General features: G+C 44.5%; 1 protein-coding gene across 1 annotated transcript; it reads right to left on the bottom strand.

The window, feature by feature from the left end:
• Nucleotides 1-856: 856 nt before the first annotated feature.
• On the bottom strand, nt 857-24,522 carry CD160 (CD160 molecule). Its single transcript, XM_016202390.2, is given in 5 exon segments — nt 857-864; nt 2,756-2,890; nt 6,826-6,861; nt 6,864-7,145; nt 24,423-24,522. Coding segments are annotated over 5 exon segments (561 nt in total).
• Nucleotides 24,523-24,576: the final 54 nt, after the last annotated feature.

Below are 24,576 nucleotides of genomic sequence, written 5' to 3' on the forward strand. Positions count from 1 at the left end.
GGATCACAGGTAAGGCATCCATTTCCTTTTGATAGTTTGCTCTTTAGCTCCAGTTAAATTATCTGTGTTCATACCACTTTATTCATGTAGTTCTTCCTATCAGGGATATCCTGCCCCATCCTCTTTGTTTACCTATGACAAGAGGCCATCTGTCTAAAGAGAAAGAGGGTTTGTGAATTTAGGAGAAAAAAGGCTGCAAATATTGCTTTGGGCAATTATATAAAAAGAGAAATGACCGAAGATGTTGACAGTACTTAGCTGAGGGTAGACAGTTGTGATCTGTGGTGCACCTGGCCTGCACAAGTCTTCCTGCATTGGTGCTCTGTGGATGCTCTGGTGGGACACCAAGCTCGTTCTCCATGTCCTCTATTTTCCTGCCAAGTCAGGGTGCTGGATCTGGGTATCTTTTTCTCCTAGCCTACCTATCTTTTGCTTGTTTCCTCTTTCTTCCCTTCAGTGGTAAATAAAAATTTCTTCCAAAAAATTGGTGTTCTCACTTTGTTTGACTGCTTGTTTATTTCACTGTGTTGGAGGGGAGGGAGGAAAAGTTCTTCTGGGACACAAAAACACACACGTATCCAGTGTTTGAGTGAGAACTGTACCCCAGCCACTTTTGTGAGAGTTGCTCTTTTTATTTATGGTGACTGAGGTGGGAAGAAAAGCAGGTTTGCTCTGGCAGTGAGGAGGGGAGGTGAAGGGATACATTCATTTGTCCTATTTTATATTCTCCAGATTCTTGGCATATTCCCTTGCACTGTTTTGTTTTTCTCTGTACATATCGTAATGTGAAAGATACCAAGCTAAACATATTTATCTTGCTGTGACTTTTTAAAAAATCTCTTCTGGCATGAAGCCCTTACAGAGCTGTAGAAAGAAAAAGAAAAGTTTGTATTACTGCCACACAACTTACAATAGTAACATAATACCCCATGCAGATTCATCCTGGGATGTGTGTTAGGTGCTCATGACTGGAAAGGGAACCGAAAAGGAGAAAGTGGAATGTGTTCTATGTATTGCGTCTTACTGCTGAGGTTGCAGTTGGGATCTTTAGCAAATCTAAGATTCTGGTGGAGTTGGGGAGGGAGCTAACCATCAGTCTCTCCTGGCTGGAAGAAAGGACAATCAGAGAAGCAACAGATGCCGTTCAGAGTTCAAGGTAGGTTTTCCATGTGTAGTAGGGAATGGTTGGCATGGTGATAGGACGGGTGCTCAGTTTACGTAGTCGTGGACTGAGGAAGGCACAGATCCAAGTTGCTCCTTCCTTTTTGATACGTGTAAGCATGATGCTTGACCTGTACAATCCCCTAGGCCTGAGAAAACATGCTTTTTTTCCTTCTGAATGCTGCCTCTTGTGATTCTCGTAAGTCTCGGGGGAGGGCGGGTAAAGAACAGGAATGAACTATCAAACTTCATTCTCTCCACCTGACGGTGGGACGAGTCGAGAGTTGTTTTACTCTTGCATAACTTGGGAGTCAGAGGTAGTAAGTGGTAGATTGAATGGCAAGACTTATTTCCTCTACTCTAGGGTTTTTATTTTGTATGAGGGAGTAAAATTTGTTTTATGAATAGTAACCTGACCATCTGAGGGAGTTTATATTTAATAATAAAGAATGTGTCTAAAAGGAGTCAAACTGCTTAAAAAAATAAATGAAAGGTCAGACTGCCTGGTGTTCAGTTTCTTCTTGAAAACTGGCATAGGCTTACATTTGGCAGGTCCTCCGCAAGGATTGCATAAGGTCACTTTTCTTTTGATAGTTTGCAGTTAAAGAGTTGGGATAAGGGAGTGTTAGGTGGTCCTTTTTCTAGAAATGGGAGGAGGTAGTCTCAGAATGGGGAGGGTGGTGAAGGAGTTGAGAGAAGGTGCTTGTAGATTATAGTAGATTATTACTGAGAACACAGGGTGTTAGAGGAGTGAGAAGGACCTGTATTAATTTCTGTGAACCAGGGCAACATTGAACCTCTTTATACCTGTTTTCCTGATGAGTAATCAGGAGCCTTTGCCTGAAAGGGTTGTAGGCGGTTAGAATCACCATGTAAAGCCTAACCCATTGTACAAATTCTTCAAACAAATTTATTAAGAGCTTACATGTGCCTGGTATTTTTGTTTTGTCAGGGTAAACAAGACATAGTCCCAGCATTTATAGAGCTTACATTCTGGTGACAACCAACCAGTGGTGGATATTTATTGATTTGAGGAATGCCTAAATAAAAGTGGAATTAGAATGCCAAGGACAGGCAAAAACCTGCATCTGATTTTTATGCAAAAATGTGATGGCAAAGCATTGCTAGTTCCAGTCTAATAGGGAAAAACCCTGATATGATAAATGTTGTTCAGAGGACTGAGCTAGAAGTGTTGAATATACTCAGTCTGGCCATCAGCCTTTGCCGAGGAGCTGCATTGTTCAAATCTCACCTCTAGAGCACGTCTTGTCTCTTCCCGTTTGTTTTTACACAGTGGCCTCAACTTTTAGCCCTCTGTTCATTTAGTGAATAGAAGCAGCTCTATTTACTTGCCTCTCCCACAGGTCTTTCCTATTGAGTCTGACCTCCTACCCAAAGGAAAGTCTGATTCACCCATCTTTCCCTAGTTAGTATGAAATCTTTAGTCCCTTTTGCCCTCAATTGGTTCGATGCTTTCCTGTGGGCAGCCAGGGGTTGAAGAGCATTTCCCTTTCCCACTCGGCTTCCTTTCCACACTTGTGGAAAATAACCTAGATGTCATCACTTGGGGTGTTGAAGGGTTATCTGAACGTACCTTGAAGGACCATCAGGCTGCTGACCAGCATCTCCCAGACCTCTTGCAGGAAGCTTGAATTGATAGGGCCTTTATTACGGCTGAGCTCATTTTGTCCTGTTTGTTTCAGACCCGTCACTGTGTAGTTCCCTGTCTCTGGCTCAAAAGAGAATTGGGATCAGGGAAGGGTTTCAGAAATCATAAAACTTCCTTTTGCATCACCTCAGAACATCTTTTGGTCTCCAAGTATCTTAGCATAATTCATTGCCCAAATAAGTTTTTTTTTAAACATTTGCGGGTGGTGGTGATGATGATGATGATGTACTTTAGCAGCAATAGATAAATATGGAATCTACTGTTGGTCACACTGGGGATGCAAATAAGCCTACCTTGAAGGAAGTTTACAGTCATGCCACAGCGACAGCTAAAATAACTTAGCCACATTGGACTTCGGTGTCACCAGGTCTCATCTAAAAGCCATCTATTGGAGTGGATCGAGCAGTTCAGCCTAAGTTAAAATCTGGGCTTTGGAATAGATCTGGATTTTTATTTACCACTAGCTGAGTGAATGGACACAAATTCCCTGGGAGCCTGAGTGGTCACATGACAAGAATAGTTTTCTCAAAAGACCATGAAGACATGAAATATCTCTTCTCACAATGCCTGGCGCAGTGAGCAACTCAGTAAATGGTAGACGTTGTTTGTTGGTACTGTTTCCTGTCTGACCTCATTTCAGCTTCCAAAAGGAACCTTATTTCTGCATTTTGTGAGCATCCATATGTGTGCTGACTACTACATACACTGAGAGGATGAGAAGGCGTTGCACCTTATGGAGAGCCATCACAGGTAGGAGTATCAGAACACCAATCCTAGGTTACAAGGAACAAGGACTTTGTTGTACCTCCAGTCTGTTCAGGGCTTAGCATTGTGCCTGGGTGTACAATGCTTGCTTGTTAGATGAATGAAAGAGGAGGTTCCACTAGCGAGTGACATTAACTGGGACAGTACTAAATAGTAGCCTCAGGTTAAAGTAATTTAGATTTTGTCCCATAGACAGTGAAAAGCCATTAAAACTGAATGGTGGTGCATCATGTACAAATTAGCATTTTAGATGTATGGTGGCAGAGACTGATGGGGCCATTTATTATAGCTCAGTACCAGGCCCTGAGGTTGGTGTGGGAGATAAAGATGACAAGCCCCTCGGATCTCAAGGGGCTTACAGTTAGGAGACTGTTAGAATGTTTTAAGTGTGAGGAGATGACCTGGAGAACACTTGGAAAGAAAGGAATGAATGTGGGGAAGAACTAGTAGTACTTAGTAACTGGATGGGGGGAGAGAAAAAGGAGGAACCAAGGTTTTGACTAAATTATGGACAGAAATACAGTCTCGGGAGGATAGGTTTGAGTTTGAGGAGATGGGGCATTCAGGAGCTTGGCGTCTGTCAGTGGAAATGCTTAACTGAAACTTAGGGACGTTTCTAGAGCCGGAGAAGTTGATTGTGGGTCAGTTGCAAAGAGGTGTGGGATTAAGTCATGAGGGTGGGTGAGAACTTGCTAGAGATAGAGTGAAAAGACGGGAGGGGGGCCCTGGCTGGTTTGGCTTAGTGGTTAGAGTGTTGGCCCTCAGACAGGAGGTTCCTGGTTTGATTCCAGCCAAGGGCATGTACATGGGTTGCAGGCTCAGCCCCAGTCGGGCTGCGTGTGGGAGGCAACCAGTCGATGTGTCTCTCTTTCCCACTCTCTGGAAAGCAGTGGAAAAATACCCTTAGGTGAGGATTACAAAAAGGATGGAAGGGGGGATGAGGAGTTTTGGGGAATGAATTCTCATGTTTGAGAGGTGGGAGGAGGAAACAGAACAGTCAGAAAGATAGAAAAACCAGGGGCGCGCAGCCACAGGAGTCAATAGAGGTGGGAGTTGATAGGGGCAGATGGATGTGCTGAATGCTGTAGCTAGGTCAAAGGAAGGTGTACCAGGAAGCAAGGAAGGGAAATACAGGTCACCTAGACTGAAGTAGAACATTTGGATTAACTACTAACCACAGGAGAGGGTGAAAACATTTGTTAAACATTAAATGGGCCAGGTTTCTGTTTTGGGTGTGTGTGATTTATGCCTAGTTTTTTTGTTGGTATGTTTGTTTTTTGTTTGTTTGATTTCAGAGAGAGGAAGGGGAAGGGAGAGAGAAACATCAATGATCAGCTGCCTCCTGCACGCCCCCTACTGGGGACTGAGCCCACAGCCCAGGCATGTGCCCTGACAGGGAATCGAACCTTGGTCTCCTGGATCATAGGTTGATGCTCAACCGCTGAGCCACGCCGGCCAGGCTTACCTAGTTTTCTTAAAGTTAAAAAGTAATTATTTGAAAGTTCATAAAGAATAATAACAGTGCCCTGCTATCCTCTGAGGCTTATTCCCCAGAGACAGTCACTGTCAAGTCTCTGAAATGTTTCACTATATTTATAAATAATATGCTCATATTACCACTTTTTGATGATAAACTTTAGACATTATCTAATGACTTTGATAGAAGATGAGGAATTAAACCTCTAGCCTTCTGTGCATCTTTCAAAAGTAATTATATTACAAAATTTGGTTGATGTTTACATAACTTGTATTCTATAAATGGTACTACCATCGTGTTGTGTGCTGTGATTGTTTCCTTTGGTAAAATTTAGTATTTTCCCTGGAGATAGTGCTCACCTGGTTTTTTAAACGGGCAGTTTTCCATATCCATATCTCTAGTGGTTCATCAGGTCTGTCATAACCTTCAGAGAGCTGATCTACCAATTCCATTTTTATTCCCTGGAGAGTTTCCTTCTGGAGCCCTCTTTCCCTTGCTCTCTTCTGGGCTAATTGCTCTTTTTGACCCTTTATTCTAGAATTTTCTTATCAGCTTTCCTCTATCGGATTCTGTGTGTCCAGGATCCCATTTTGTCCATCCACTGATTCATTTCTAGTTCTACTGAAGCACATTCTCTGTTAGCTTCTTATAAAAGTTTACAGAGAAGACAAGTTTTGAGTCACTGCATGTCTGACTGTGTCTTTATTCCTCCCTCACATTTTTTTGTATATCTTCACCCGAGGACATTTTTTCCATTGCTTTTCAGAGGGAGTGGAAGGGAGGGAGGGGGAGGGAGAGAGGGAGGGAGAGAGGGGGAGAGAGAAATATCGATGTGAGAGAAACACATTGATTGGTTGCCTCCTGCATGCGCCCTGACCCTGGGGCTGGGGATTGAGCCTGTAACCGAGGTACGTGCCCTTGGCTGGAATTGAACCTGGGACCCTTCAGTCCATAGGCTGATGCTCTAACCACTGAGCCAAACTGGCTAGGGCTCCTCCCTCACATTTAATTAGTGGTTTGGTTGGGCATAGAATTCTAGGTAGAATATAATTTTCTGTTTTGAAGGCTTGCTGCATTGTCTGGGCCTGTAGGAAAACAGTCACTCTGAAGCTGAGGCTGGAGTGGTCATATTCAGGCTGTGCTAGAGTAGTTATAGCTGGGGAGCACAAAGTGAAGATCTGTAGAGACGAGAGGCTTTGCTGCCCCAGAGATAGAGACAGTAATGGGTTCTGTTGGCTCTCCGGCTCCTGTTTCTGGAAGTGAACTCGTGAAGGCCAGCTGTACTTCTTGCTTTATTGCCCCCCCCTTTAATCTGTGGCAGTTTGAATGGGTTTCTGTTTCTTATAACTAAATGGCCTTTAAGACAGCTATCCATTTTATCTCAAATGTCTCTGTCCCAGCCTAGAGGCTCAGTGCCTGTATTTAGAAATACAGCCTCATCTCTCAGAGCTCTCAGTTGGGAATCAGGATTCCTAAATTGTAGACCTCTGTCTGCATTTACTGGCCCTTGTCAGTGAGTGGCATTGGACAGGTTGCATTTACCTACTTGTAACTCAGTCTCAGAGTCAATAAAAATGGGATGGCCACAGTCTTAGGAAAGCAGCATTTGCCAGTGGGAGTGATAGGAAAGGGTTGTGATAGGAAGAACTCTTCCTCAAGGAGGCCGCCTATTCAGGACCTGAAATAACTACCCTCTCCAGCTGCTGACTCTGCAGGTGTTCCGCCTGTGGTAGTAGGGATGTTAGGAGCTCACCTGTGACTAAAATGGAGAAAAAATGACCTTGAAGGTGGATTTCTGGCTTCTGGTGCAACACTGGTAGGTCCCACTGGCTGAGGGTGTGGCTTGGTTTATAGTGAACACCAACTGAGATGATCTTTCACTGACAATATCTGTTTCAAGATAGCGTTTCAGATTCAGCTGCTCCAAGCTGGTCTCCGGGGAACAGTTCCAAGGCCTCTCCTTGCACAAAAACACGGTAACCCCCTCAGCCTCTTCTTTCTTATGCCGCAAAGTACAGATTAACTTTAGTCGCCTTCCTTCCTGGGAAACTGAGCTGAGGATGTCCATGCATCCTGAAACGGGAAGGAAAGAGTTAGTGTGGGACTCTGGGTGTCCATAGTGAATGAAATTCACTTTATTTATAAATGTTGGGGCAGAGATCGGGGCTGCCCCATAGATATTAAGTACTGTCCTCTTAGAAGAGTTGTCTGTGAGTTATACTCATGTCTGATGGAGATCTGCAACCTCAGCTATTCGTTAGTTCAGGAATGGTTTGTATTTTATCTTTACTGTCCATCTGGAACGTATAGGGCCTTTAAAGTGCTTTTTAATATATCTAATCCTCCGGATAGCCCTACAGACAGGTAGTGTTGTTCCCATTTTATAGATTAACGAATATGAAGCACAGAGTGGTTAAATGGGTTTCTGGAGTTGACCAATGTGGTACCTGGATTTCATAAACTTAGAGTTTATGAGCCTGTAGGAATCTCAGATTGAGGGCCGGTTTACCAGGCTCTGCAACACACAGCACAGGACAGAATGTTGATGGGGTGTGCAATAGTATTTTCACCAAGAAAAAGAAACACTTTTTCACCCTTTCATTAGTATCAAGAAGAGTGGGTCCTTTTCTTCCTCACTAGAAAAAAATCATGGGATCCATCTCTCCTCGTGAGTCCAGGATTCTCCCTGATGGCTGTCTATATTCAGGGGATTTGGGGACGGGCTATCCTCACCACCAAGCTGGATGTACACAATTGCCAGCAGAATGGCCAGGGCAAAGCACCTCTGCCAGATGGCATCAGTGTCCTGCACGTTGTCAGCAGTTCCAGGAGCTTGAAGCAAATGTTGGCTCTGCTGATGTCCTTGGCCTCACTGTCCTGAAAGCACAGAGGGAGTCCTAGACAAGGCCTTGGCAGGGCTCCGAGACTGCCTCCCTGTAAAGCTTCCGCTGGCTAGAGTCTGATGGAGGTGGAGGAGGGCTTGGGTGTGAGAGTCCGTCACCTGGCTGTGAAGTGAGAGAGTCAGGTGAGGTGCACTGGGGAGACGGGGTAAAGAGAGAAGAGGGACACCGAAAGTTGTATTTTCAGATTATTTTTTTTCTAAGTTAAATGGGATTTCTGGGTCAAAGAACATGAACATTAAAAATTTCTATTATCAGATTGCTCTCTAAAAAGTAGTTGAAATTCATATGTTTAACAATAATGTTTGAAAATATACATTTCTGTGTGCTGGCCAGCAGTGGATATTATATATCTTTTACATTTTTACCAATGTGAGAGATGAAAAATTAGGTTTTATTTTGCATTTCTACGACTAGTGAGGGTGAAAATCTCATCAGATGTTTATTGGTCATTAATATTTCCTTCTCTATTAATTGCTTGTTCATAGTATTAGCATTTTTTAACTCAACTTTTAGAAATTTTCTCTGTATTAGGGATATTAATCTGTCTGCCATTTTTTTAAAAACAAATATTTCCTCACAATGTGTTGTCTCTTAACTTTTTCTTTCTCCATAGGAAAAATTTACATTTGTATCTTTTCTTTTAAATCATCTGTGTTTTTGGTATTAAAGTTTCCCTCAGGCTCAGATTATAATTTTCTTCATATATATAATTTTTTTAAATTAATTTTATTTTATTTTTATTGATTTTTAAAGAGAGGGGACTGGAGAAAGAGAAACATCGATCTGCTGCTCCTGCGCGCCCCCACCAGGAAACGAGCCCACAACTGAGCCACACCAGCCAGGGCTCTTCCAATATTTTTATTGTTTTACCTCTTATGTTTATATCTTCTAGTCCTAGCTAAGAAAAATTTTATCGCCATATCAAGAAAAACTCAAACTGAACAAAAACCAGGACCAAGAAAACACCTGCATTTTCATCAGTAGGGAAATGATTGAATAAATTTTGACTCATCCATACAATAGAATATTATATTATTAAAAAATGAGTTCTATTATTTTATGGACCTGAAAGGATGTCCATAATATACCATTATGTCAAAAAAGACACTTCAGAGCTGTGTATATAAAGTAAATACATTTTTATTTTTAAAAATCCTCTGTAGATGTTTTAAAATATATATTTAAATACTTTTATAGTGTGTAACTGTTTGAATAGGTAATTACATTCACAGGGTTCAAAATTCAAAGAGAGAGGTATGCAGTTAAAAGTTTCTTTCCAACTCCGGCCCCCATTGACTTAATACTGTTCCCCACAGTAATCTAGTGTTGCCTGATGGTTGTGGATCTCTTCTAGAGATACTCTGTGCATATATAAGCAGTTCCATATTTTCCCCCTTTTTTAAAAAAAGAATAAGGGAGAATGATACATTACAATGCACTCTGTTCTACATTTTGCTTTTTTCGCTTACCAATATTTCATGGAGACCATTGCATATCAGTGCATAAAAATTGCACAGTATTCATAATTATGTGAATTTATTGGTATAGATTCCTATTAGTGAGCATTTCAGTTATTTCCAATCTTTTCCAAACCCCACTGCAATGAATGACCATGTACATACATCGTTTTGCTAATGAACCTCTAGAAGTAGCATTGCTGGTCAAAGGGTATGTGCCTTCGCTATTTTGCAGAAGGTTGCCATATTGTCCTCCAGAGGTTGCATTAGGTACTTTTCCACCAGCCACACATGAGTATGTTTCCTGCTGGTATTTTTAGATTGATTTGTAGGAGCTCTTATATACTCAAAGATTAGTCCTTTGTGACAGGAGGTAGAAATACTTTTCTAGTTCATCATTTGTTTTTTCTGTGGTTTGTTTTGCAGAAAACATTTTTTTTTCATGTCATTAAACTTATCAGTCTGTTCTTTGATGGCTTTCAGGTTTTGTGACGTGCTGTACAGGCCTTCTCCACCCCAACATTGAAAAAATTCTCCCATGGTTTCTTCCAGTACTTTTATTTCTTCATTTTTTTTACATTAAATTTTTTGGTCTTTATGGAATTTATTTTGGTGTAACGTATGCGGTACAGACATAAAGTAAATTTTTTCAAGCTAACCACCAGTGATTCCCATAACTCCATTTGAGTGCAACGTCTTTTTGTCATTGACTTGAGATGTGTTGTCATGTGCATGTGTGCATGCGTGCCTATTTCTCTACATTCTGTTTGAATACGTGCCTGACAAATGTTAGCAGATTTATATTTTAATTCTTAGAAAATGATGTATAGACTTGATAATGTTTTATTTTAAAATGTCTATTCATTTTTTGTAGATTTAGAATGTTTGCCACCCCAAAATATGTCACTTTGGGATATTGATGATTGTAGGCTGGTTAATTTTAAGAAACAGCAGACCTGGGAGAAGCTCTGATAACCAAGTAGAAGTTGCCCTCGGTAAAAGGACATACGCATTTGTAAGGGAAATCGCCATTCGTAAAGGTGTTTCCCTCACAGTGCCAGGCCTGCCTTCGCTATCTGTGGAGAAGACCTGGGCTTAAATTTGCGTGACAATCTAAATGTTTGCTGTGCTTTTCCATAACTGACTCTAACCCAGCGTCATCTTCGTGTGTAGCTGAAGATGGTTTTAAAGGTGAGGCTTTGTTGTTTGGGGGAGTAACTCAGTGTTCTTGGGCCTTTTCCATGTATACAGGAGGAATGCATATTATTAAACTTTAATTTTTTCTCCTGCTAATCTGTTTTGTGTTAATTTGATTGTTATACCATCAGCCAGAAGAACCTAGAAGGGCAGAGGATGATTTTTTCTCCTTGACAGTTGTATACAGGGTGGGGCAAAAGGAGGCTTACAGTCGGGAGTACGCAAAACAGTTTATTCTTGTGTTATTTATTAATTATTATATTAATTTCCATAAGAACAACTGTAAACCTACCTTTGCCCCACCGTGTGTATTGATAGATCACAGAGGACGGAGTACAAAGGTACAGAGCAAATTGTTTATATTATTTTCCTCCAAGAGGTGTGTTGTGAGGGAAGTGCGAGAACCTATTAATGTTCTTTTTACTATGTTGTTTGACTTGCTAAGATGAGCTTGTAATACTTTTATAATTTAAAAAATTGAATACAGAATGTTACGTGTGCGTATGTATATACCCGAAACTACTTATCTTTCTGTCTGGACACACACACACCACATTTGGAAATGTCAAAATGTAGGATCTTCACCTTGAGAATGATATGGTGAGTTTAGGGACCAAAAGGACTTTCATTATGTGTTTTATATACTATATATTTTTACAATGAAAATTTTCAGAAAAGACCTAACCTGAGGTTAACATTTTAACTGTGTCTCTTTGTGGGATTAGTAAAAATGACAACTGAAATGCTGGCTGATACATGTGTGAACCAGGAACAGAGAGTTAAAGTGTTCTAAAGTAATTTCCTTAAAACTGAATGCATAACTTTGGAGGCATTAAAGACTTTCAAAGAAGCATGTGGGCACAATTAATTAAATGGATTCATTTTTTGATCCTTAACTTACAGTTATATTCCTTCCTAAATTTGATTTGCATCAGAGGGCATGAAAAATTTGCACGAGAAGCCGCCTGTGGTTGGAGACCTCCTGCTGATTCTCCTTTCCCGCCTTAGAAATGAGAAGCAGACTTCTCACTCATCCTGGCTCTTACTTTGGGACATTGTCCTGGGGCATAAAACCTCCAGGGAATCACAGGGATGATTTGAATTATCAGGCCTAATTGAAGGTAAGAAAATCCATTTGTAAATCAAGTGGTTTCAAATTCTTTGTTTTTAACAAATTGAAGAAATGGCTAAAGGAATTGTTAGCCATGGGATAGACTGGTGTTTCTCCCCAGTGTCCATTTACCCTCCGCCTCCCTTTTTAAGAACCCCCCTGCCCACCTTCACTGTGTTTTAGCAGAGAACATGGGTGCCTACCTGGAGACATTTCCTAGTCCCCTTTTGTGGATGAGGTGCACCTATGTGGCTAAGTTCTTGTCAATGCAAATGCAAATAAAAGGAAGTGGTACTGATACCGTTATAACTAACCTAGTTATTAATAATAGAAAAGAAAGAGAAGGCCAAATATTATAGGCATGCCATTGGGGCAGCTTCACCAGGAAGCTAAAGCTTTACACTCCCCAGGGAGCCATGGGTCTATTCCCTGCAGATCGCTGGGGGAAGGGACTGGACAAGGAGGAGAACAGATGCACACCCAGTAAAGTTGGGATGATGCTGGGAAGGTATATTTGTCTCAGTCACTCGTGGGAACAGGTCATTGGCCAGAATGGGTGTGACCACTGCAAGGGCCAAAAATTGGGAGTATTCAATCCCCTAAACCAGGGGCGGGGAAACTTTTTCCTGGCAAGGGTAGCTTGGATATTTATAACATCATTCACGGGCCATACAAAAATTATCAGCTTAAAAATTAGCTATGAAAAAAGCTCCTGGATTTATTGAATTTTGAGTCCCACCTGTGGTTGCCTTGGCAGGGCCAGACCAGATACAGCCTGTAGGCCCCATGTTCCCCACCCCTGCTAAACAAAGGAATTCACTCTTTTAGTTTCCCTTATGCTCTTGGTACTCTTGTTGCAGGGGGTGTGCTCTCTTGGCTCCCCTGCATTGGCCCACATGGCCCATGGCCATGTGGACAACCCCCCCACCCCCACTAATGGACTGCTGCTAACCTGATAGAGAAAGGACCCACTGCAACATGGGAAGGAAACCCTGGACACTGGCTTTGCTTCTAGCTCTACTGAAACCCCAGCTACACTTCTTCCAGGACTGGACTAAGGGAAATGGGACTTTGGAAGCCCAAGGATATAATCCTATGCAAATAAAAATCACTCATCCTCCTATACGAGTCTCAGAAAATTCTTTTTCTCGAGATATCGTAAGAACCCCACCCCCAGTGGGAAAGAAAATACCCCAATTTCCCCAACAACAGTATGTACTACTCATAGGTCATGCTCCTGGTAGTAGATTCAAAACAAAACTAAAAACCTGCCACAAATTCCTGCTATTTCTGAATACATAGCCCTTTTCAATGTGACTTTGCCACTCCTCTCCACCTCTTGAATTTGGGCTTAGCTACATAACTTGGTTTAGCTAATGGGATATTAGCAAATGTGGCGCAAGCAGAACCTTCTGCATTGGGGTGGGCCCTCTCTTGTTTGGGAACCCAACCAACAATGACAAAGCTCAGGTTAGCCTGCTAGATGCTAGAGAAACATACTTTGTTCCCTCACCCCAGCCGAGCATCAGACTTGTAAATGACACCATCTGCTACCAGACAGTACCCAGCCTACCTCCAGCCGACTACAGACAAATCAGTGAGACCAGTAGAAGAACTAACTGCCAGTTGAGGCCAGCCTAATGCCAAACCACAGAATTGTGAGCTAAAAAAAAAAAGCTTATTTTTAACCACTAAAGTTTGGTTGGTTTGTGCAGCAAAATGCTTGAATGTTCATCCTTTCTCTTTTCCTTTTTCTACTGTCTGGAACGTAGTTAGCGCTAGTGAAGTGGCTTCAGCCATTCAGCAAAGGGCACTATTGTAAGGACCGGAAAAGCAACACAGGAGGAACCTTCTTTCTGCAAAACTTCAGGGAGCAAACAAAGCATCCTACCTATCCTAGACCAATCAGGACCTTTATGTGAGAGAGAGACGAAATTCTATCTTGTTTAAGCCACTGCAGTTTCCCCCACTTTTTTGTTACAGGAGTTTAGATATACATATATAATACATAATAAATATGATAATCATATCAGCTAAAAATAACCAATTTGATTGTTAAACATATTTTTGTGGTCGATTACCTATGATTTGTGCTGTATGAGAAAGAAATTCAAATAGAATGATATTGCTGTTAAAAATTATTTCCATCCTAGCCAGTTTTGCTCAGTGGTTAGAGCATCAGCCCTCAGACTGGAGGGTCTTGGGTTCGATTCTGGTCAAGCGCCTGTACCTCAGTTGCAGTCTCGATCCCTGGCCCTGATTGGGGCACGTGCAGGAGGCAACCAGTCTATGTGTCTCTCACATCAATGTTTCTCTCTCTCCCCCTCCCCCCCCACTCTCTCTAAAAATCAATGGAAAAACATCCTTGGGTGAAGATTAAAAAATAAATAAAAAGTATACAAAAGGATGGAAAAATATATGAATTAAATATAAAACAGCAAAAACAAAGCTGGCATATCTATAGTAATATCAGACAAAAAACATTTTAGAAATAGAAATATCACTATAGAGTGATGAAAAAGATTCAGTTCACCAGGACAATATAATGATTAGAATCTAGTATGCACTTAATAAAATAATTTAAACTATATAAAGCAATATTTGAAAGAACAACAGTAAGATCCACAATAATAGCCATGTTGTCACGCCTTTTTTCAATTATTGATAAATCAAGCAAACAAAAAGATACAGAAGATTTAAATAATAATAAGTCAATCTAATGGACACACACAGGTCTCTCCACCTACCCATTAGAGGATTCACATTCTTTTCAAACACACATGGATAAATTACAAAATTGATCATGAACTAATAGCCAATAAAGCAAATCTCAGAATCAGTATCATAAAGACCACACTCTCTGACATAATACAATTAGCATAGATGTCAAAACAAAAAGATACTTTAAAGAATCTTATTTTCCATAAGTTGCATCTTCTTTGCCTGTCATTCTTTGTCAGTAAGATGGTGCAGGGGGGATACATAGGTAGAGGGTGCTTTTAGTTATGTTCTAGTTCTGTGGTTGTCCAGTGGGCTCATATGTGTTAATTATACTGTTATGCTTTATATTTCTAGATGTGTTACATACTTTTGTACATATCAAATCATATTTTAAAAGATAATACATAACACATGATAAAATAATATATACGTGTATATGTATAGTTATACACACTATGATACCATGTATATAACACAGAACTGAGATCAGAGAAAGTTGACTACCTACCTACTTTTGTAGTACTCTAAACAGAAAAGCTGGTTTAAATAATTTTTTATTAAAGTACAAATAACCAAAATTGACTCAAAAAAGAGAGAAGACCTAAAAAGCCCAATAACCATGGAAGAAATTGAGAAAATTATTTGGTACTATCTTCCCAGAAAGCACTACTTGGATGGTTTATATGTAAATTCTTTTAGATATTTTGATGCTATTCAAATTGATAGCATAAGAAAAGAAGATCTCATATCTTTTTACTAACACTAAGACTATAAAAGAAAGAACTATAGACCAATCTTACATGAATGTCCATGTGAAAATCCTAGATAAAACATTAGTAAAATGATCCAGCTGGATATTAAAAATATAATACACCATGACAAATGGAATGGGATTTATTTTAGAAATTCTTGGATTCAATATTAGGAAATCTATTAATATTAATGTTAATAGATAAAAAAAAAAGTCAATATTCTGATCAAATTTTATATTCATTCCCGCTAAAACCGCAAGTAAAATGGTAATGTATGAACATTATTCAACATAATAGAGAAGTATATATCTCAAAATTCTAGCATCATTTAATGATAAAGTATAAGGTCATTTCTATTAAAACAAGGAGCAAGGTGAAGGTGCTTCCTATTACCTCTGTTATTTTACATTGTTCTGAAGTCATTGCATTTAGACAAGAAAATAAAGTGAGGCATATAAATATTGGAAATCTTGAGGCAAAATTACTCTTACTTATACATGATATAACGTATGCCTGGAAAAACCAAGAGATTTAATTAAGAATATTAGAAATAATGGAAGGTAGGCTATATGAATAGTTCACAAAAAAGAAAATGCAATGAAAGTTGTTCAGTCTTACTAGTCAAATTTTTTAAAATTCAGAGTTCAGAATTTCAGAATTACCATCCAGTAGATGAACAAAAATAAAAAAGATTGATAAACCCAATTCTGGTAAGGGTATGAGGAAATAGGCACAGTCATTTACTCTGAGAGAAAATGTACCCTATACCTTTGACTCCATGTTACAGAAATAAAAGCACGAGTGTGCTGAAATATATATATGCGGATATTTACTGCGGCAGTGATTATAATACCGAAAAATAAGAAAAAGGGGAAGACTCATGGGTTAGAGAATGGTTGAGTGAATTATGGCATATCCATAGTATGAATTATTATGTAAGTACAATTTATATAGGATAATGTATGAACATATCATTTTATAAGATATTCACTTATAAAATGAATACATAAAATCATTTTTTCCTACATACAACTGATAGTCAGAAAATATGATAGAAGGAAAAATTCCATGCATTATAGCAACAACAATAAAAAATCCATAAAATGCCTCAAGTTAAAAATGTAACAAGATTGCTAGATAGGATCTATAGGGGAAACAATATCAAGTGCTATTAAGGAACATAAAAGAAAATCTAAATGGAAACCATTGTTAATTTTTCTCCATATTTAGCTATAAATTTGTTACAACCCTAATAAATCCTAGCAGCAGCCCAGTGGTGTGCCCCCCAGTGCTTCTGCCCTAGCCTTGACCTCTTGCTCCCCCTACTGTGTGTCACACCTTCACACTGCACCATGGCTCCACCACAATGTCCTGCTAACTCGAGACAAAACCCTGAAAGTTCATTGATAGGCTTTTGTACTAAGCCTATGGAGGCTTATGTGCACTGTGACTGCTTGAAATCACAGCTTGTAAGTGGGGGAGCCAGGATTCTAACTCCCAAGTTATGTAGGTCTGTGGGAATATAATTTCCTTTGTCCCTCTTCTCACCCCTGTCCCAGCCATTCAGGTAGGGTTGCAACACAAGGACTGTGATAACAGTAAAAAGGTCGTAAGTATATCAAGGAACTGGGAAGGAGAAATTTTGTTTTTTGTTTTTTGTTAATATATCTTTATTGATTTCAGAGAAAGGAAAGGAGAGGGGGAGAGAGAGATAGAAACATCAATGATGAGAGTCATTGATCTAGCCCGCAACCCGGGCATGTGCCCTAACCCGGAACCGAACCCCGATTGCTTGGATCCCAGGTCGACGCTCAACCGCTGAGCCACGCCCGGCCGGGCAGGAAGGAGAAATTCTGAATGAGGGGTCTTGAAAAGGCTGCAATATGGCCATGGCATGCGTTAGGCCTTAACAGATGTTTGTTGACTCTGGGGAGCTGGTGGCAGTTGAACACAGTGCTGAGGTAGGGGAGTGGGCCGGGGAGGTTTGGCTTACAGTCTTGGCTCCGCACTGGCTAGCTGTGAGATGTGGAGAAAGTCGTGTCCCTTATCTAGGCTTGTTTCCTAAGGGACTGGTGCAACAAAATTGGCTGGGGCTGGCGCTGGGGTAGGAACTGCTTCCAGAAAGACAGTGTTAGCCCCGCTGGTGTGACTCAGCATTTGAGCATCAGCCTAGGATCCAGGAGATGGAGGTTTGATTCCCAGTCAGGGCACATGCCTGGGTTGCGGCTTGATCCCCAGTGGGGGGCGTGCAGGAGGCAGCGGATCAATGACTCATTATTGATGTTTCTATCTCTCTCCCTCTCCCTTCCTCTCTCTGAAATCAATAAAGATATGTTTTAAAAATATATATTAAAAAAACAAAAACAAAAAGAGAGAGTGGCAGACAGGCCGGCCTGCTCGCAGGTGCTGATGCCGGAGTGCTTCGCGGTGCCTAGTGCTGGAGCAGAGGTGTAGGTAAGTCGCGGGCCATTTAGGAGGGCTGGGGGCAGGCCGGGCGGTGGGAAAAGGGTGCCCTTGGAAATCTGTGCCCTTGATGCCCCGCAGAGCAGGCACCGCTGCTTCTGCACTCTGGCCGCTAGAGGGCGCCGCCTTCCAATTGAAAATGACTCTCACCCACTTCCCCACAGTTCATCAGCCCCAAATTTGGCCCCAGGGCCTTGCGGGGCTAGCTTGGACAAACCTAAACTAGTGGTGGAGGTGTGGAGCTCAGGTCTGATGGGCCCTGGAGATGAAGCCTGTATTACAGTTGCAACCAGCCCTCAATGGCCCCAGGAGGTGGTGGGGAGGGAAGTCTGGGGACTTTCTGGGTTCCCCATGTGCCAGCGGCAGGCCTCCTCTCCCTCATAAAACGTGGTGAACCCCTCAGTGGGCAAGAGTGAGGGTGCAGATTAGGCTGACATCCTTACCCTCTGCCTTCCCCGGGGCTAGGTTGGCTGCCCAGGGCCTGTGGACTCAGGAAACTGCTCTTCGGGACCTCTTAAAGTGGGAGGCACCTGGAGTTATGGAATCAAATCCCAGGCTTGTGTGATCTCAGCCACAGTTACTAACCTTGCTCAGCCTCACTTTCATGAGAATGTTGTGACAATTAAATGACACATGAAGTTGTGCCAGAGGTTTTCCGCAGACTGTGGACTGTTGCTGATGACCCAGGACTGCTAGGAAGAGGCTCCATTCTCCCTGCCATCAGAGCCCAGATCTGTCCTCTCAGAGGAGCTGGAAAGTCAGCAACCAGCTCCACAAACACCTGTTTGTAGATCTCCCACAAAATGGAAAAAGACGCCCAGGACCAGCAATGGGATCTCAATGGGGTGTCACAACCCTGACTCCTGGAAGGAGAACCATTAGTAAGTCAGCGAAGTTAGGGTCAGGCGGCCCTTGCAGTGCCTGTCTTCTTCCTCAGGTTTCCTGTGTGACTGCCCTCAACAACCAGAGCAAGACCTCAGCCCTGACCGAAATGTGCCAGGGACCCTTCTGGCTGGCTGTCGAGGTCTGTGGAGCCTCTTCTCAGAATACCATTTAAAAAGAGTAAAATAAAATACAGAGGAAACACATTCTATCAGAACAGCTGTCCAGACATTAGAAAAACGTGTGATAGAGTAGTATACGTGCTTAGATGCGGCATCGGCCCCATAACTGGTCATTTCACAGCGGTGATAACCATACAGGACACGCCGAGGAATCTGTAACAGCTGTAATGAGATCTCACCTGTGATTTCTATTGATGGCAAATTCTGTTCAAACTTGTGGCCTCCATTCCTGATGGAAGGGAATGCTTTCAAACAGACTGGTGAAAATGAAGAGGAAATGTTTCCCCCCAATTCACAGATCTCATGAATAAATCCATGGCCCCCAGGTAACAATCTCTGCTAACAGTCTCCTCAGTTTGCAACTAGGGAAACTGAGGTCTCCTGATTGCTACTTAGGTCAGAGGTGTTCTTGCTGCTAAGGTGCGTAACCCTGAACCTTGGGAAAACTATCTCTACAGCATTATTTTCACCCTGGAATTCCCAGGTTTACTCGGTCAAAAACATGCCAGGAGCCTGACGCCTCCCTTGCTTGCATCTCCCGCAGAGCACAGCCCGGGTGTGAAGGCCCTCAGAGGGGCCTCCGAGGCCAGCGCCAGCTCCATGGAACCCAGTGGCCTGTCCCAGGCTTGGAGGAGTCAAGTGGAGAGTTGATCCAACTCTGGTAACTTTCCTCTGGTAACTATCTCCTTCCCCCCCCAAATTTAATCCTCAGATGAGGATATTTTTTCCACTGCTCTTCAGAGAGGGAGGGAGGGAAGGAGGGAGAGAGAGAGAAACATCGATGTGACAGACACACTGACCGTTGCCTCCTGGACGGCGAGGAGCGAACCCATACCCCAGGTGTGTGCCCTTGACCAAGAATTGAACCCTCGACCCTTTGGTGAGGGCCGGCGCTCTGACCACTGAGCCACACCGGCTGGGGCAACTCTCTCCTTTTTGTTGCTCAGAATGACCCTTTGCCATTTGCCCCCGTGAGTACTGCACAAAACAAAGCAGCCTGGGGAATTCAGAACAGCGCGAGGGATGTGGGCTATCAGGCACAGCTCCCCCAAGGAGCCCGCTGGCCCCCCCAGAACACAGCGGGGTTCTTCCTCAGGGGGGGATGGTGTCTGAACCCCGAGAGCGGCGGGCACCCTGGCCCAGCTGGCGCGGGGGCCACTCCTCTTCCCAGGCTCCTGAGGTGAGGCCGTGAAAAGAAACGGTTTCTCAGCCTCCCCAGTGGAGGCCTGGCTGTGCCTGAGCGGGTCTGCAGCTGCCCCAGCCCCGCTCCAGCCCCGGCCCGGGGCCCCTTTACCGGGGCCGAAGCTCCTTCCTGCTCTCTGGGAGGCGCCTGGAGCGGTGGCCGCCCGCTCAGCTCAGGCCTGGTTAGAAGCGCGTCTCCTACTTCGTCCCTGTGGCTTCAGTGCTGCTGTACGTGATCTCTGAAAACCACAGAACAGGTTTGGTTTTTTTAACCATGGGGTCTTCCTGCTCCCCTCCCTCGCACCCCCCCCCCCCCCCCGTGAATTTCCCCTCTCCCCTGATGATTTCTCTCCTCACCCCCTTTCTCGCATCAGAAACAGACTGTGGTGCTGAGCCGGCTGAGGAAAACCACGCTTGGAAAGGGTTTCCTTCCCCTTGGGGGACACAGATTTTTCACTTGTTAATTCACGGCCATGAGACTGACAATAGAGTAACTAGAAGATACCAGGTCATTCTGTGCTCTTAAGTACAAAGAAAGCTGAGCAGTCTTTTCCTGAGAGAAGGTTTTGCTTAGGAGCAGGGCCCAGAGGGCAGTGAGCAGTTGAGGTGGGGAAGCAGAGCAGCGGGGGTGGGGGGTGGGGAGGCAGCCGCAGGGGTCCCGGTCGCAGGGCGAGGGTGGCCCACTGGCCTCTCCCCACCTATGAGCCCTGGCCCATTTCTGGTCCCTTCCGCTCCTTGGTTGTTGTTGGCGGGGAGATGGCAGCGACTATTCCTAAATTCTAGGGTTGTGCATTTCTAGGGTGGACAGAGTATTGCCTTGGGTTCTAGCTTCATAAGGCTTGGCCAGGCTCTGTGCCACAGGGGACCCAGCACGACAGGAAGCCCTCTGTTCTGGAGCAAACACCCGTCATGATTGCCAACCACTGCTGGGCTACCAGGAGCCCAAGGGTGTCATAAAAAGGGGGTTGGGGGAAGTTTCTCATGACTAATCTAGAGTCACTCTCACCCGTGTGCGACAGGAAATTCCCATTCTGTAGTCCACTGTAGTCCTTAAAACAGGGTGCTCAGGGGTTGAGGTCCTTTTAGGTGGTTGCCCCAAAGCCATCTTCATAAGTGTTGTTGGTGAGACAGACACAGGAACATGTCCCCATTCAACTTTCCCAACAGAGTAAGTCAATTCCAGGAGCCCAGGAGAGGGAACCCGTGTTAGGAAGGGGCGGGGGAGGGCTGTGGTGCCATTGACATGTCTCTCACACCATCCCGGTCACAGGAGCAGCCCACCACAGCCCACAGGCTACCTGGCCGTATAGACATAAACTTCTAAGCTGGGCCTGGTATCTGGTACCCCAGCATCCTGCTAAGCTGTCCCTAAATAGTGGTCAAGTGTATGACTTCTCTGTTCCCTAAAATGGAGATTTGTTCATGCTTGTCCCTGTGGGATGCTTAGAAGGGTATCCAGCATTTCTCATCACCCAGAGGCGGCTACACAGAGGCGATTATTATGAATCTGAAGAGGAGGTGAAGACCAGGGCTGTGGGTGCACGAGGGTGGGGCCACCTGAGCACCTTCCGACGTCGTACATGTGTTCACAGCAAATTCTCAAAGTTTTGCAACAACCTCAGGGCTGGATATTGAACCACAGAGGCCTTCTCAGCAGTCAGGCAGCCTCTGTTGATCCTGCAAACAGTTGCACACATAATTTTTTTAAAAATGCTGCTTTCGCTCACTCCTCATTGCACCTTGTTGCGTGTTGGGCACTGTGGGGGTGCCCTGACTGAGCCCTCAGGAGAGCATGCCTTGTGGAGAGAGGCCCTGTCCCCAGACACGAGGCAGGATGCTCTCCCGCAGCAGTGAGAGAAAACCCAAAAGGAGCGGAGGAAGGGAAGCAGGGGGGACTGCCTCTGTGCCAGGCACTGGTAGGTACTTTAGTGGACAAAGTGACAGGATTCCAAAAGGCAAGGGTAAGCGTTTTTCAGAAATAGTAACAATGTGAGCCAACAAGGGATAGGGGCCCACTGGGCTTGTTTGGAAAGCAGTGGCTACAAGGTAGGCTGCCTCCTGGCGGTGGGGGTGCTGCAGGGCCCGCCCCTTGCCCACAGCATCCCGAACGCCCCGTCAGCCTGTGGCTAAGGAACCCAAGTCCAATTGCACATTTTAGAAAATGATACATTGTTTTCAAGATCTTAGTTGTAAATGTTCAACATTAAAAGAAACTCCGGTTGGGCGTTAAATCATATTTTTGTCTTCTGTGGAATTGTGAGGTCTCAGAGATGGAAAGGACTAACACAGCCACCGGCCCAGCGCCTGGCAGGGTGCAGAGCTCCTGGGCCGTAGTTCTCGCGCGTAAGCGTGTATCAGGACCACTAGGTGGTTGTTTAATGCTGATGACTGGGCCCAGCCGCAGGGTTTCTGACTCAGCGGGTTCGCAGTGGGGTCCTAGCGTTTGTATTCCTAGCACTTTCCCGGTGCTCCTGCTACGTGGTGTTCCTGCAAGGTCTCCTGTGTAACACCCCGTGTACCTTTTGCTTTCCTCTCCGGAGTGGTGCGCAGCTCCCTACCACCCACAGCACCCCCCCCGGTATTCTTTGCTGAACACCTCCAGTTGTTTAAAACCCGTTCTCGTGCTTCCTTCATGCCTCACCCTCCAAGCACTGCTCCGGTTCTGTCGGGCGTGCACGGAATGTGTCTCCGCACCCGCAGGAGTCAGACCGCCCGGTTCATCTCCTGACTCCACCACTTGTGTGACCTTGGGCAAGTCACTCAGCTTTGCTGAATTTCCCTTATCTGTAGAATGGGAAGAATAAAAGCACTTACGTAATAGGATTGATGTTTAGATTAAATGAAAACATATATAGAAAGCAATTAGTATGGTGCTTGGCACAAAGTGAGTACTGAGCAAACGCTGGCTGTTGTCATCACCCTGTCTCCCTTTTCTGCATGGAGCCGGTCAAGTCTCCGCGGAAAGTTAACGTTCCAGCTAACATTTCTCCTTTCTGGCTACATATCACCAGTTCCTTGAGCTCTTCTTTATGGCACAGTTTCAATATTTCCTTCGTCCTTGTTGCTCTTTCTGGAACGGAATCTAGCTTGTTCAGTTCCCTTGTGAGGTGTGGGACTGGCCTCAGCATAGTCAGAGCTTTGTGTAGTCACTGCAGCCAAAGATCACTTTGCTTCTGTGACTCATTTCCACGTTTCACTTGCCCGTATCAGATTCTCGGGCCACGTCTGCTCATAGCAGGTCTTGTTATTGCCACATTTCTCCTTGACGCTCCCCTGGCTACAGCCACATGTGGCTCTTGCCGAGTGTGAGTTTGTGGGTTGGTTGGGAGAGCACCTCTGATCCTCGGTTCAAATTGGGGCTCACGTGACTGATGTGACAGCCAGCAGCTGGAACGACTGTGAGGAAGCACATCAGAGGCTGACAGAGGACAGGGCTCTGCTACCCTTCCTCCCTGGGCCTCAGCTCCTCCTGGCTCCAGGCGTTTCTCCAGAAGAAGGGTGAGCTGACCCCTTTGGCCCAGCCAACAGTTTTCTGGCAGGAAACCAAGCCTCGGGCCAGAGGGCACTTAGAGCAAAGCTGTGTAGGCATTTCAGTCCCCACCCCCAGCTGCTGGCCCCAGTGGCCTTGTGCCAGTGTCATTGGCAATTCCTAGGAGGAGGGAGTCAGGGTTGTCTTATTGTGGAGAAGGGCTGGCAGCTCCTGGGGTTTGAACATCGAGATGACAGGACGGGGCCTGGGAAGAGGGCCCTTCTTGGGCTCAGTGCTCATTTCCAGTCTATGACGAATGCTCACGAGGAATATTGACCACAAGTTCCATCTTTTTAAATAGAAGGCAGAGAAAAATCTGTCCAAGTCACTGTGGTGCCCTAGAGAGTCTGTCTTGTCTCTCCCTGGCCATAGAAGATACCAGATTCCTTCATAGCCAGGCCTCCTGCTGATGGGTAACCAGGCCTGGGAGCTGCTGCCACCTGCATCACGCACTGGTCTGTCCGGGGGTAACCTGAGCTCCTCCAGGACACACCGGCCTGATGGCAGAAATGGCTTCAGTTACAGCTCTTTCTGTCTTCTGGCTGGGGTGCCCTTCACCGCCCCCGCCCCCCCCCCCCCCCCCCCCGGCCACACTGTGCTGTGTGAGCAAACAGGGACAGGCCTCCTCTCCCCACCTCAAGGCCACACTGCCTTCTTGACGCCGAAGTCACACAGCACGTGGCCCTATAGCTGAGAACTGGCTTCCTCCTCTGCCGTTGGCCTGGGGCGGCCGCCAGTGCCAAGCTGGGTCTCTGGCCGGCGGAGCTGAGGAAAGGAGCCTGCACTTGGTGGTGTGTGCATTTCCTCAGTCTTCCCAGCACCAGGAATCCCAGGCCTTCCTGACGCCTCATGGTTTGGGGTTTTTTTCATGAGGTGTTCATGTTTAATTCCAGCAAAATCTCACCAGGAAACCAGAACATTCTGAAGGATGGCTGACAAGAGGAAAAGGGACTGAGAGCATCCACACGTACTTGACACACACGAGTCATGCTCAATATCTGCCAGTGGAGGAAGAACCTTCTTGATGTCATTGTTTCCACAGAGAAGTGGATTCCTGCGCATGTGGACCATGCGCAAGCCAGACACTCTTGCTCCCAGGTGGTGGGGACTTTCCTTCTCCCCCCC

Source organism: Miniopterus natalensis, chromosome 19 (genome assembly GCF_054644295.1).
Source record: "Miniopterus natalensis isolate mMinNat1 chromosome 19, mMinNat1.hap1, whole genome shotgun sequence".
Taxonomy (NCBI): Eukaryota; Metazoa; Chordata; class Mammalia; order Chiroptera; family Miniopteridae; genus Miniopterus; species Miniopterus natalensis.